Source organism: Acanthopagrus latus, chromosome 12 (genome assembly GCF_904848185.1).
Source record: "Acanthopagrus latus isolate v.2019 chromosome 12, fAcaLat1.1, whole genome shotgun sequence".
Classification (NCBI taxonomy): Eukaryota; Metazoa; Chordata; class Actinopteri; order Spariformes; family Sparidae; genus Acanthopagrus; species Acanthopagrus latus.
This window is the reverse complement of record NC_051050.1, coordinates 18,696,111-18,710,519: the sequence shown is the minus strand read 5'-3', so window position 1 is coordinate 18,710,519 and position 14,409 is coordinate 18,696,111. Positions and strand designations below refer to the sequence as shown.

The following is a 14,409-nucleotide window of genomic DNA, read 5'->3' as shown; positions in this document are numbered from 1 at the left end:
AACTTTTTTATGATACAGGAGTATTTTTTTTTGTGCTGTGTGTGAACGGGCTACTAACTAAGTGATCGAAGGGCTGGAATGAGGTTAGTGGGAGCTGTAAACACAATGTTGACATATTATCATCTGTTACAGACAGATCAGAGATTTCTCAAGTAATCCGGGTCACAGGTAATCAGAAGCGACTGGGTGCACCTGTGGTGTTCTCCCTCAGCTGGCTGCAATCAGTCCGTTGGGAGACTTTATAAGAGGGCTGCAGTTCTCCTGCCCGGATGGCTGTGTGTTCTCAGGGAGTCGACACCATCAGTCGGCTCCCTGTGTTTTCTGTTTGGGTGAAAATCTGACTTGAGTGTGTTTGAGATTTCTTTTTTTTTGGCTGGTTTCTGTCCATTTTGTTTCCCTCCCTGATCAGTGACTCTCACTTCACCCTGGTTTATTGGTCCAATTTTTTTTTGTTTGTTAATCTATCATTTTGATTAGAATCACCTTTTTAGACACCAAGGGACCAGATTTGCTTTGACCCTTTCTGTGATTTGTGCAGACCTTTGTTAGTTTCCCAAACTGCGACCCCTGTCCTTCAGGTTTTGATACTAATCAACACACACACACACACACACACACACACACACACACACACACACACACACACACACACACACACACACACACACACACACACACACTCAACAGGAGGAACTCAATGACTAACACTTACACAATGTCATTGAGCTCCAGCCTGGTGTCAGGAGACGGGTTGATGAGGACGTAGGACAGAGTGTTCTGGTGATCATTCTGCTCATCTGAAAACAGAAACGTCACCACAGTCAGCAAGTTGAAATAAACACGCCTGTATGACAGTGTTGTGATCTGCCTTCTGTAAGTTGAATTCTTACCCTGTAGGTATCCCAGATTGACTCTGTTCATGACGTCACTGGCTGTTAGATTTGTTAGGTCTTCTAAAAGCAGCAGTTAAGACAAACAAAAAAAAAACACAAACTTTTAAGCAAAAGAACACACGAGTCTCAGTGAGAGTTGTATCTATCCTCACCATATCCAGACGTCGGGAGGCCCAGATGCCTCATGCGGTTGCGGACGAGTTCGGACAGCTCCTCCCTCTCGGAGCGCCGGTAGAGGTTGAGGCGCTGCTGGGCGATGCGCTGGGCGTGGTCCTTGCTGGAGTCCCGGTTCACTCCCTGCCACCTCACGCTTTTCTTACTCAGCCGCCGCGCCCACTGCATGCTCTTCTTCCTCAGCAGGGGGTGATCGGACTGCTCGTTGCCGCGAGGCTCGTCGCCCCGGTCCTTTGTGTCCTCGCAGTCGTCAACGCTGACCGACACCTGGGACTGCTCATCATGATTAAAAGTTCAGAGAAACAGAAAGAGTCAGTCCCAGGTGAAGTCACTGATGGACGTTGGTTAGGGATGGAACTGTTGGGCGGTCGACCCACTTTGATCAAGAAATAATTTATCCACTGGAATGGATAGCCACGAAATTCTGTCCAGACATTCATGGTCCCCAGAGGCTACATACAGACTTGTTTTTTAATCTAGATCTACCAGCAGGTTAAAGTTTTACTAATTTAGGGAATAATGTCAAGATACTGCTACAAATGAGAGGTTACAGGCTCAGTTGTGATAAACACGGTCTTGCATTTAGTTTTATTCAATTTACATTATCATCTCTTGAGATCTCACCTCAGAAGTGGAGAAAATATGGGACTCTGTCCGATAGATCCCGATAGGAATTTCAGCACTGGAGGAGCAGAGCTTCTGGAACAGTCTGCCATACGTGCTGATCCACAGATCCTCCTCTTTTACTTTCATCTGGAGCAAGAGATACACAGGCAAACGATTAGTCAGATAAACTGGAGCGTGTTGCCGTGTCAGATCATTTTCGCGCCTCTTCTCCGCAACTCACAGCACAGAGGTATCCTGATCCTGGAGTGGTGTCCAGCCCCAGCAGCAGCCTCGCAATGAGGATCATGTAGTCCTTCACAAAAGACTGTCATGGGGAAAAAAAACAATACACTTTCATAACTCTGGTATGCTGGGCAGCGAGGGAGTTTGCTATCAACGACTGAACACAAGAGGGCACTTTAGCTGTATGATGGTAACGCTGCTGTGTTTCTTCAGGTGATACTATTCCACCGCTGACACGTGAGAAACATTCATTTCTTTCACCTGCTGGTATTTAAAAAAAAAAACACAAAAAAACAGTGGTTTGAGGTTCTTAGCTGTAGGTGTGTACCAACCTGATACAGCAGGGTGTCCAGCATGCTAATACTGAACACTCTGCCAGCAGCGAAGGGTAGGCGAAACATGAAGGCCAAGTTGGAGCCTTTATCACGCTCTTTCTGTGGGGGAGAGCCAGGGTCAACAGCATTTAAAACTCTTTTCTGAGGATGGGCAGATGAAAAATACATGACGACAGCGTGAAGACAGGTTAGTTTACAACATCTGCAGGAGAAAAGTACTGTGATTTACATCTTCTCTGGACATAATTCATTCTAAACCCCTTCACTGTGAGCCTCCTTGTTATGTCCTACCTTCTCCAGCTTGGAGAGGGCCAGTGAATAGCAGTCCTTTGCTCTGAACTGCATGAACCGCATGTTGGATGGATGAGTAAGCTCCGTGATGATACTGAGGCTGGGAAACAACCTGGAACCAGAGAGAAGGCAGCGACATTAAAGAAACTCATTAAAAAAAGGAGGGAAATTAACGAGGATCGCGTATACACACACACACACAGAGTGATTTCACAGTAATCCAACGTTGTAAAATGAAAGATGTCATTTAAAAATAATGCAAAAAAAACATTCTGATAAAATCCTGATTACCTGAACATCGTCTGCACGTTGACGATAGTTTTGGCGTCGGCCATGTAGTCCTCCTCGGCACTCATCGTACTCTCTTTGTCCACAACAACCAAGTTATCGGCGTAGATAATGCCACACTGTAACAGGCTGTCCAAACTGAAACACACACACACACACAGATTTATTACAGCCAGACTCCCATTTACCTGGGGCACGCTGCACATCCAATTAAATCACAGAGAGGTGCAAACTCGTCTTCAGTAAATTTTCATGAGAAAATCAATATAATAGGATGATTATCATGAAAACCTTACTTGTCTATGGTCCCGGCCATGTAGTAGACCATTGGAAAGCAGCAGATGGCCTCCAGGAAGTGATTATCTGGCCTGCAAGAAACACGGGATGATTCATTTTAGTTTGCTGTGGTAATGTTTACTAAAAAACACAAAACATCGTGGACAATGCCAGAGGAAAATTGGCAATTCACCCAAGAATTATTCAGAGAAGACATATTGATGCTCAATTCCAGGTTTAATCATTTTGTTTTGGGATACTACTGGAATAGGTTTACTTGCTGTAATGCTCAAACATTAGTTTTCTCATACTGTCCAGGTTTTAGCGCCTGTCTCTTTAAGGCCCCTCCTCCTAGAATACCCCGTCTGCTCTGATTGGTCAGCTCACACACGCCTGAGCCAGCACCGCTCATGTTGTCTCTGGGTGGCTCTGCTGTGTTTTCAGATTCCAGTTAGCTTCACTTCTATCGTAAACATGGCCATAAATTATGGAAATGTGTGGCACAGTGTGATGTCACAAAGTCACTGATTTAAAGGTCGGCAAGACTGAGAGATAAAACAGTTGTGAGCATTTGAAGTTTCTCCAGGAAATGACATCAAATAATAATTTTAAAAAAAAAACAATTTTAGTTCAACTCCATCAATCAATCAACATTTGTACTCGTTCTCAAAAACAAACATTAATACATTGTTCAATTAAGTTGTGGAGTGTTGACAAATGTGCTCATCTTTCTACATTTAAAGATGTTGGATCAAGAAGCTTTATGTTTTTAGTGACTTCAATGTTTTTATATATTCTGTCATTTTCTTGTCACATTATTTGAATCCTTTTTTTTTATTTTACTGAGTTAGATAAACTTTTAGCTTATGTTGTACAGATTTCAAGGTTTAGAAGATAATGAGAGATAATTACAATAATCAGAAACACCACTGGAGGTACTGGCAGATTAATTCTTCCTCTTAAATTCAAACGTTTAAGTCGGCCACTTACTCGAAGGCCTTGATTCTGAATAAAAGAGAAGCTAATGAGACTAAATTGCAGCTTTGTGGTGTTTATAATCTTCATTCTGATGTCTTATTTGAATTTGCTTGCACTGCACAGTAAATGTAAATATAATGTGATGGCTGGCTGAGAAATTCAGTGCTTCTCTCACTTGTGGGATTCAGTCGCTGTACTGCTGCCCGTCGTCGAACTGCACCCCTGACAGAATGTTACTTTCTGCATCTGCCCAGTCCTGCTGACTAGAGACCCAAGGCTGTCGTAAGTGCCAGAATTGCGTTTCCAAGTGTGTGGGTGTTTGTATTTGTGTGTGTGTGTGTGTGTGTGTGTGATAGGAAGGGTGGGAGAGCGAGTCGCATGGCGGGGAGGGAGTTTATTGTTATGTGTGCGTTTTTTTGTGAGAGTCCTGAGAGCTTCACATGTGGGGGCTGAAAAGGGACGTATCAGGGTTGTCAATGAAAACCTGCTCGATGTTCGCTAAAGAAATGATTTTTTTTTCTCTTTCTTTCTTTTCTTTTCTTTTTTTTTTTATCCCCCTTGTAGCAATATATATCATTCAGGTTCAAGGCAAAGCAAGTTGCTATGGTTACTGTCTGGCGCTAACCGGGTGCAGCTTTTTTTTTTTTTCTTTCTTTTTTTTTGTACATTTATTTTCTTTGTCACTCAAAACACTCCGTCACTGTGAGCAGCAGCAGCAGTAACCTAACGTCAGGGCCGACAATGGAGTGTCACCTCCACAGCCTTGTCCTAAGTGCCGGGCTGACGTGAGCTTTTAGCATACATAACGTTTTCCCAGCGTGACGCGTCGAAAGTGAAGTGGGGAGAGAAAAGAAGAGTGAGTAAGTGTGTGTGTGTGTGTGTGTGTGTGTGTGTGTGTGTGTGTGTGTGTGTGTGTGTGTGTGTGTGTTCAGGTGAACTCACGGGTTATCCAACAGCAAGACAATGGGGTTGAGTTCTTTCCTGGGTCTGTAATAAGCTCTGAGAGGCACAATGAAGTTATAGAGGCCGTTCCCGGCGGTCTCGGCGGACACGATGATGAGCTTGTTTTTGAAACCGTAAGCCTTCGCATCCTCGAAACTGTTGTGCCTGCAGCCCTGCGCAGGAAACGGACAAAAAAAAAAAAAAAAATCAGACAGGTATTTTCGGGGTTTTTTTTTTGTTGTTTTTTTTTCTGTGAGTGAAGGACGCAGAGAGGAGGGGAAGGAGTGATGCAGGCAGTAAGTAATCGAGTGACTAAGTTGGAGGAACGGCGGCTGCCTACCTGGTCGAGTCGTAGGCAGCAGAACGGGGCTTTTTCAGCCAACAGATGGCACAAGGTGGGCGAGCTCCCAATGTACGGAGAGTTGGGGGGATAACCTTTCACGTACCTGGCAACGAGTCCAAAAAGCATGAATGACACATCTCACGCAAACATACTGTGTGGAAAAACATTCGTCAGTTGTAATTTCTTGATCTAAAGGAGGGGGGGAGGTAAAGTGTTCATTAACATTTAGAGGAATATATATATATGCCGAATTCACTGCATTCCTTTCATAAGCGTGGGAATTAGCATTAGACTGGATGCCAGGTAAATTATTCATAAAATGCTAACAAGTAATAAAGATATTTTTGTTTTGCTGTAGTCTGATATTTGGGGAGGTTGCATAATGGTAAATAAACCAGACTCATTTGGATTATGTGTGATTGCCTGCTTGATTTGCATCTTGTAGGTTTAGCATATATTAACTCACTGCGGTTTCAATTAGATTAAGTTCATTCTGCAGTGAAACAATTAAATCGTCGGTAAAACTTAATCGCAGTTTGGTTTTATACAAAAGCTTAAAGACCATCAAAATATGGAAATGGTATGTAAAAGTAACACACTAGTACAAGTAGTAGACAAAGTAATCCGTTTTTTTTTTCTTACAATAAGTAAAAACAATAGCACAATGTAAATACACTCTTATTATATGAAAAAGTCCTGCGTTCAAATTCTTTCTTTAGTTTCTTAAGTACAGATGTATCATCAGTAAAACATACTGGAAAGCAAAAGTGCTACTGGAGCTAGTTTGAACTATTTTACAGTGCTTTAAATTGAAAGGTATTGACATTTTTCCCACATTAATAAAAAAAAAGGTACTTAAGTATGAGTATAAAATAATAAATGATAGAAACAGTCATGTAAAATACAAGTACATATAAATTTGTACATCACTTTTCATCACTGGAAGAAACAGACAACCTGTCTAATAATTTTAATACTGGGACACCAATAAGTAAATGTAACTGTTGCTCCATGTAATTTTATGAAACCACATTTGAAGCTGAACTTTATGAAAGTAGTTTTCAGGACAGGACTTTTGTTTGTTGTTTTTTTTTACCCGGGGTTTTTTAAACCAGGAGGTTATGTTTTCGCCTGTACCTGCTGGTTGGTTAGTTGGCTGGTTTGTCAGAAGGATTATGACACAAAAACTAACAAATGAATTCCCACAAAACTTGGATGGAGGACGAGTCTCGGACAGATCCAGGAATTTATTCTCACTTTCTTTAACATGGGCGTTCTTCAGCTTTTTCATTAGTTTCTCAGTGAATAATGCATGAATGTTTATAATGAAAGCACTCAGGCATAAGAAGGTTGCCAGAATCTACAGTATGTCTGAGAACAATTTGGTGTCCTAAGCGGAGGTTTGCGCTCTAACGAGTGCCATTTCAGTTTATATCATTTCATAGCCTGTGTTATTTGCTCTGCATCCTTATGGTTAGGTTTTTAAACTCTTTTAAAGATGAGTATTTATGAAAGAAACAGAGGCCTTACTCAGTAGAAGAGTGGCCTTTCTCGTCTATGAAGACAGAGTCATCTTCTGATTGGTCGCTGAGGAGGTCGCACGGCAGGATTGAGGAGGAGTCGGCGATCTCCTGGACTGGAGCGATGCTCGGCCGGCGGCCCCCGGTCCCGTTCACTGTAGGTGGGACCAGTTTGATGCCTGAGTCAGGTGGGCTCGTATTCTGAAGATCTATGGCAACCGTGCCTGTAAATCACATTCAGCTGAGTTTCAAATCACAGATAAGCAGCCGGTGTCTCTGCAGTCAATCCAGACTCATCAACAAGGTCACACTCTGCATCGTGTCTCACCCATGCTGGCGATGATACTGTGCACGGGGAGCTGCGAGGGTCCGTCGTAAAGGCCCCCGGCTGGACGGCCCTTCCTCTCCTCCTGGTTGAAGATGAAGGCGGAGTTCTCCTCCTTGGTGATGTTGATGTAGTAGCAGGTGTCCGTGGCGGCCATGATGTGGCGCGGGCCAGGGTTCAGCAGGATGCTCTTGTTCTCCTCCCTCTTTATACCGATCAGGCAGACGCCGTACCTGCAGGTCACACACCTGCTGTTAGCGGTACACCTGTCATTATATTTACAGCAGGAAGAGCTTATAAAGGGGGGTGCATAGGAAGAGAGTGTCCTAAAACCTGAACCTAAAAAGAGTCCGCATAGTGCACTTCTGGTTCCCTCATCTCAAAGTCAATGGATCTTTTTTATTAAATGCCTGAAATAAGGTCTGTGAATAAAAGTGGTTTTATAGGCTGCAACGTATTCTGCATGAAATTTAAGAGAAAGTTGGATGATGTTGTTTTTGTGCATTTATCAAACTGGGATGAGACACAGCAGCAGCGCACTAACGCTGCTCTGGACAAGACGACTGTCTGGAAGGAGACGCCGCAAGCCTTTACGTGCCAACTCACTTCTTGTGAGCGTGGAAGGAAGCATATGTGAAGCTTTTGCCGTTGTACTCCCCGAAGAACTTGCTGTCGCACACTCTGATGTGGTACACCTCGTTGCCGGAGCAACACCCGTACATCCTCTGCCACTGCTCCGGAGACTGTTGTCCTTCTCTGCGTTCGGCGAGGGGGAGAGACATCATCAGACACAAGACAGCTTCAGAAACCCTGAACAGTGACACCCTGCTTTTCATTAGCGTCATTTGCAAAACTCACTATCTCCCTCCTGCCCCGCCGGGTCGTGCTGGGTCTCCTGGGTTCTCCGGTGCCAGCTTGATCCATCTGTCAGTCAGTCGGCTTGGGTCTAATATGCCCTTTGTAATGACTTCCGGTAATTACAGTAATTGCTCGAGCACTTTCACCGAGTTTAATGGGCTACGAGAGATGCTCAGACCAACCCCAAGGTAGTAGTTTACATCCTTGTTTCTCAGTACTTATAAATATTTACACAAGATGGCTCACAAACCATCTTTCACTCCGTGTGGATTCAACATCGTATTTTTAATTTTTTTTATTCACGCAAGACCAAAACATTGCGCCCATAATTATCAATATCTCCTGGTCCCTTTCCCACTGAGCATCCTTAATGGGCTGGGTGTCTCCGTGCACTCAGACACCCACACATGCAACAGAAATATACACGTAAATGCGCTCATGTACATATTCGCGGCCACTGGGCGCAACCTTGCAGCCAGTATGCCTTTTGTCTAATAAAAATACACAAAGCTTCATTTTTTTTCAAAGAGCCGTCAGGAACACAGTAAATGCTGAAGTCCATTGATTCCCCCTGTAATTCAGCCTCCCCTCAGCCACTGACATCAGCTTTTAAAAGTGATCCGCATCGTGCTGTGAAAAATCATTTCCCACCGCAGAGCTTTTCACACCGCTTTACAGAGAACAAATCCAAAAAAAGTCCTTTTTTTTTTTTAGGATCTGGACTAATGCACTCTCCCTGCTTCCTGCTGTTTCCCACAATTAACTTTTTTTTTTTTCTCTCCGTGGGGCTCATTCACCTCTCTGTGCCAGTTTGATGGAAGATATATATTTATATACATCAGCAACGATGGACGCGTGAAGACGTTTGAACTTTGTGATCACACTGAGGAGAAATCAAGCCAGCCAGAGGAGGCCAGGCCTGTGTGTTGCAAGATGACTGACCTTCCGCGGGAGGTGTGCACAAGCAGCGTGACCAGGGTGGAGGTGGCTGGACACACACAGTTGAGGGCCAGCATGGCGTATTTGAACTCCTCCTCACACACGACATGATCTGAAAGGGGAGCAGAACGATCGGGGGGGGGCTTTACACCACGTAGAAGTTGTCATGTGTTAAGTAAAAAACACATTTTCTCATTCTTTTTGGCTTCCTGGCCTGACGGTGAAATGCAGAGAACTCTACCTCTCTCTTAAAGGGATATTCCGGTGTAAGTTTGGTGCTGTTCTGAGCATTATTTGTGGCTATGAGTGGCTTTTTGATTGTGGGTTCTTGGTTGGAGGTGAAGACCAAAGACTGCAGTGTATTATTATGCAGTCTTTTCTGAGGTTGCTAAAACTAGATAAGCTCGAGGTCAGAAAACTTGATCTCTCGGTGTCACGGCGTGTTATACCATGGATTAAATTTACACCAGAATATCCCTTTAAATTGAAGCTAAGTGCTCGCCAGGAGAACCAAAACAAAAAGCTGAAAGGCGCTCTAAGAATCTGCGGGAGTGTGAAGAATTGCAGAGTTGCTGATAATTCTCTGTCGTTTATAACTTCGAGCGACCAAAGTTGCTTTGCTGGACAACTAACTCTGCCAAAAAAGCAAGTTCCACTGACAAACTCTCACCTGCAAATTTCACGTGGAACTTATTTTCAGGTTTGAGTATCTGGACGTAAAGGGGACAGTTTGGAGCGAAGTCCTTCACTGCCCAGGCTCTCAGGATGGTCTGATGGTCCTGAGGGGGAAAACAGTCGAAGATAAAGCATCCTCACTCCTGCATTCTCTCATTAATCGTATCTAATCAGTCGGTAATTGTCTTGATGACTGACAGCATTAATGAGTTGAGCTCCTGTAAACAAATGGATGACAGTTCACAACTCACAGTGAGTTGAATTCAGTGTTCACTGTGGTTCTTACCGCAGCCATGCGATCCACCTCGTTACGGCTGCTCAGAATGAAGCAAGCCTCTGCGTCATCCATTCTGCAGCACCAAGACAAGTTGACGAATGATAGGAGAAAGTCAAAATACAGGACACATTTCTCATTCAAAACAAAAAAAAAAGTGAGTGAAAAGCCGTGACGCATTAGAGTCAGCCGACTGAAACTCGACTGAAACGACCATTGACCAGTCAGAGGAGGCAACGGCAGCATCCTTTTGATTCAGTATCTAATTCAGCATCGCCTACAGCACACAGGGACGAAACACTAAAGGATTAACCTGAAACGCTCGGCGTTGTATGTGTGCTGTGAGTGTGGAACTGTTTTTTGCATACGATTAACACAGCCGTGAGAGTGCAGGATGCAAAAACAAAGCGTGGGCGGATTTTGAAATGGTGCCAGATGCAGGATGTAAGCGCGACACACACACACACACACACACACACACACACACACACACACACACACACACACACACACACACACACACACACACACACACACACACACACACACACACACACACTCAGTCTGCTACTTCTGATTGCTCCATCAGAACCCTGACGAATGTATAGAGTGAAGTTATATAAGCGATTTCATCAGAGTCATACTTTGGTGTCTGGTGTAAGGTTTTCCTTACCTTATAGTACAACTGTTACACGGGATTCACATGCCACTTTTCATTCTACATAATTGCTTTTTGGCGGACATATTCTGACTTTAAATCCCCTCCTGTTGGTAACGCAGCGTCTCCGATGACATTCACTGGCGACTGCAGTAGAAATTGTACGACATCAACTGTTTCCCTGGGTTGCGCACCGCTACAAATGACATGTAAACAGACCTACGCACATGAAATCCGTTGGATTTGCCCTTCAAACTCGGCTGTATCAGTCATAAGTACTTCTGCGCATGTGATTAAAACTTGCCCTGGCATAAAGACTGACAGCAGGTTTTTAAATCCTTCCAACAGTGTTAACATTTTTTGAAATAGTCACATTCACAACACTTTCACGACTTAAAATCAATCCGAGAGAAATGTGAGACGGATCATGTTTGCTTTCATGGGAGAAAGTGGTCCAACAGCAGAGTCTGGAAAAGACACGGGGGTACGGCTTGAGAGAATAATTACTACGTGGGATGATTATGAGGCGACACAATAGCTCCTGACAAGCCTATTTATTTCAGAAAGAAGTGAGAGAATAGAGGAAAGCAATGTGAGAATATCTTTTTTGATGAGAGGTTGAGAAGTTCACCCCAAAAATGTGGAAATGGATGATGCTGATGGAAAGACATGACATGAAACATTTCTGGAGCTTCACAGCAAAACAGGGTTGGAGTGTCCTCCTGGGGTAGATGGGGACTTGTTTTAAAACATGTAAAAAAAAAACCAAAATGGCTCCATGCAGCTTTCAGTTGATGCTATGCTGCTGCTTTGCTGTGGAGCGCCAGAAATGTTTTATCGACCGCAAAACTTTCCATTGTTTCCATCATTTTTAGGTGAACTTATCCTTTAAGTAATGACAGACCAGCAGAGATTCATATTCTGTCTTCCGGAATCTGTGCCGACGTCTTTATTTTCCTGAAGTGTTAAAATGCTCTGCAGTAAACATCTCACCCCCGATGCTACTCCCCCAAAAATGCTGCAGATGTTCAGACTAATCACTGACTCGTCCTTCCAGAAGGCCTATCGGTAATGGAGACATCGAAATAAGCATTTGATGTCTTTAATTTGTTTCACCTTTTGATTATTGCAATTACAGCAATCAGGAAAATCAGTGTTATAACTCAAAGAAGCTGGATTTGTGTGAGTCTTCGACAGCCACACAACACGACAGCAGTGCCAACATGCTAAAGTCTAACTTTAAATTGTTCACCATAGTTTAGCATGTTAACATTTGCTAATCAGCACTAAACACAAAGTGAATCTGAGGCTGATGGAAATGAAGAAAAAAAAATCCTTGACTTTTTCATGACGCATGAAGGCGAGTTGATAATGACTTCATTTCAATTTTGGGGTGAACTTTTCACCAACGTATTGGTCAAACTGAATTTGATGATTGGCCCTGGATGAAGAGTGAAACTCCTCAACACTGTTATAATTCATTCAACACAAACTGTCTGTACTCATTTAATGGCAATATTTGTCGATTATTTGTCAAGACATGTCACTCAAAATCACAAATTTCAACCTTTTCAGACATTTTCATTCTGAAAAGATGATTCAACTACATATCAGTTTATCTGGGATGAAACATCAGATCCTGAGCTGGTTTGCTTGGTGTCCTCCCCTTTTTAATCTTTGTAAAACAGGACGCATTCAACAAATCTTAAGATTTAAAATATTATAAATTGATAACCAGTGTCATCCGCTGATCCTTGACCACATGTTCTGGTCCTGTCCTTTCATAACCTCTTACTGAAAGCCTTAAATCGCTTGAGACGGTGAGATTCCAAATCCATATGTCATCAATCACTTTGGGTCCTCCCTCAGGTGACAGTCCTACCCAGATACAAATGAAATCTTATCGTCTCCTCACCTGGATCAAACCACAGATGCTGACATATGATGCACAGTTTTGTGAAGCCCCTTGAGCCAAATTGTGATTTGTGATTTTGTGGGCTATATCATAAATAAAACTGAATACACTTGGACTTTTATTGCAAGAGGCCTGATATTGCTTCACTGGAAGAACTCAGATCCGCTCCATATTCCAGGCCCTGACCAGGACTTTTGATTCTGAGGTCCACAAGACACGGACAAGGATGTGGGAGGTGGGCAGCAGGAGTGGAGTTGAGCGAGAGTTAGATGTTGTTTGAAAGTGGCTGAAAAAGAAAAAAGGCACGTAGAGCTGGAATATTTTCACATCTGATTTATTTTGACAGAATGAGATGCGAGCGTGGAACGACACACCAAGACTGTTTTAGTGAGTTTTAACTTGTTTGCGTCAAGCTCGAGTGGAAGTGTGTGTTACGATGAGTTAAAGAGGCAATTAAGATCATCTCAGAGAGAGAAACTGGAATTCTGAATGTGTTTGATTGTATTTCTTCTGTTTAGAACGCAAAATAAAAGTTAACATATTCCATTTCTTGACATTTTGTGACAACAAGCCAGCATATATCTCCTAAGTGATGTTTTTGAAGCCAGCACTGTAGTTTCTTTGGATTCTGTTGTTCACAATTTTTTTTTTTTCACTGTTTTAAACCAACTTTCTGCCCATAACATACCAGGAAACACTTTGTGAATACATCATCAGAGCTCGGAGGGGTTTAGGATCTCTGACTTACTTGGCTCGCAGCAGGTCCTGGTCTTTGAGGACGGATCCTTGCAGATAGATGACCCGCTGAGACCACAGAGGGATCTGCAGCACTCGCCGCACCTGGAGGTCCATCTCACTCGGGCACAGGATCACCACATAGTAGTCCTTGAAGAATACAGAAGAAAGACTACAGTAGAATGCACGGAGAACCATGTAGAAGTTGCAGTTGTCCAAAAACCTGGCCCGCTGAAATAACTGTCTTATCTGAAACAAGTCCCTTTAAATATCCTTAGAAACACACCATGCAGACTGTTATCACATCACGTATAAAATGCCCATCTTGTGCTGGTTGGTACCTGCAGTCTGGGATGGGCGTAGAACTCGTTGAGGAAATCCATGAGCAGGTCTATCTTCAGCGCGCTGACGCAAAGTACGACGTGTTTCTCCGTCTGCGCTCGGTGGCGGCTGTAGTTCCCTCCAGACTTCTGTCTCTCCATCCACAGGTACATCAGCTCCTCGAACTGACACACGGATTAAACCGAGTGAGAGCAGAACTTTTTCACACGGGAGCACTCAGAAGTCGCCGCCGACCGTTTCAACGCCCTCCTACCTGCAGGGGCAGCACCACCAGAGCCACGCAGATCATGATGACCACCAGCAGCTGGGAGGGCCATATGCGCGGCGTGACGTCTCCGAAGCCGACGGTGGAGAACGTGACGATGCAGAAGTAGAAGGAGTTGAAGAGGGAGAGGTTTTTGCCCGCTCGCTCCAGGTGCTGGATTCCACATGTGCTGAAACCACGTACACAAACAGCATTTATGACTACAGTCTGCTTGTCACTATATACTCTACATTACATTACCCTTATATTATTAACATGCACTGCAAAAACAAATCAAATGCTCAGCTGTATAAAATGAAAAGCTTCGATTGGTTGATCTATTTTCATTCTTTTCATTCATAGGTTGATTATTTTTCTAATCATTTCCTGTTCCAACTGTTCAGTTGTGTTGAGTTTTGAGAGGAATTTACTTGAATTCATTAAAGTTTTCTATTGAAACACTTTTTTTTTCATGCTCACCTTCAATTAATTTACCGGACGTCTCACCGTTATAGTAGTTTAGCATTCAGAATAATTAGAAGTGTACAAACTGAT

The 14,409-nt window shown here is 43.4% G+C and overlaps 1 protein-coding gene across 9 annotated transcripts in view; it reads right to left on the bottom strand.

Moving 5' to 3' along the window:
- The window catches only part of LOC119029574 (potassium channel subfamily T member 1-like), a 34,371-nt gene that overhangs the window by 1,838 nt on the left and 18,124 nt on the right, over positions 1-14,409 (bottom strand). For 2 of the 9 annotated variants that reach the window (XM_037116480.1, XM_037116485.1), the window contains 20 exons: positions 13,864-14,044; positions 13,610-13,774; positions 13,282-13,418; positions 9,973-10,036; positions 9,682-9,790; positions 9,015-9,123; positions 7,821-7,970; positions 7,218-7,447; positions 6,900-7,113; positions 5,367-5,472; positions 5,027-5,199; positions 3,127-3,198; positions 2,834-2,968; positions 2,543-2,654; positions 2,249-2,392; positions 1,915-1,998; positions 1,692-1,820; positions 1,046-1,340; positions 891-953; positions 713-797 (listed from right to left, as the gene is read on the bottom strand). In XM_037116480.1, coding sequence (XP_036972375.1) covers positions 713-797; positions 891-953; positions 1,046-1,340; positions 1,692-1,820; positions 1,915-1,998; positions 2,249-2,392; positions 2,543-2,654; positions 2,834-2,968; positions 3,127-3,198; positions 5,027-5,199; positions 5,367-5,472; positions 6,900-7,113; positions 7,218-7,447; positions 7,821-7,970; positions 9,015-9,123; positions 9,682-9,790; positions 9,973-10,036; positions 13,282-13,418; positions 13,610-13,774; positions 13,864-14,044 — 2,757 coding nt within the window. Of the gene's footprint in view, positions 1-712; positions 954-1,045; positions 1,341-1,691; positions 1,821-1,914; positions 1,999-2,248; positions 2,393-2,542; positions 2,655-2,833; positions 2,969-3,126; positions 3,199-5,026; positions 5,200-5,366; positions 5,473-6,899; positions 7,114-7,217; positions 7,448-7,820; positions 7,971-9,014; positions 9,124-9,681; positions 9,791-9,972; positions 10,037-13,281; positions 13,419-13,609; positions 13,775-13,863; positions 14,045-14,409 lie in introns of all 9 variants that reach the window. The other 7 variants (XM_037116478.1, XM_037116484.1, XM_037116481.1 and 4 more) reach the window with 6 other exon arrangements.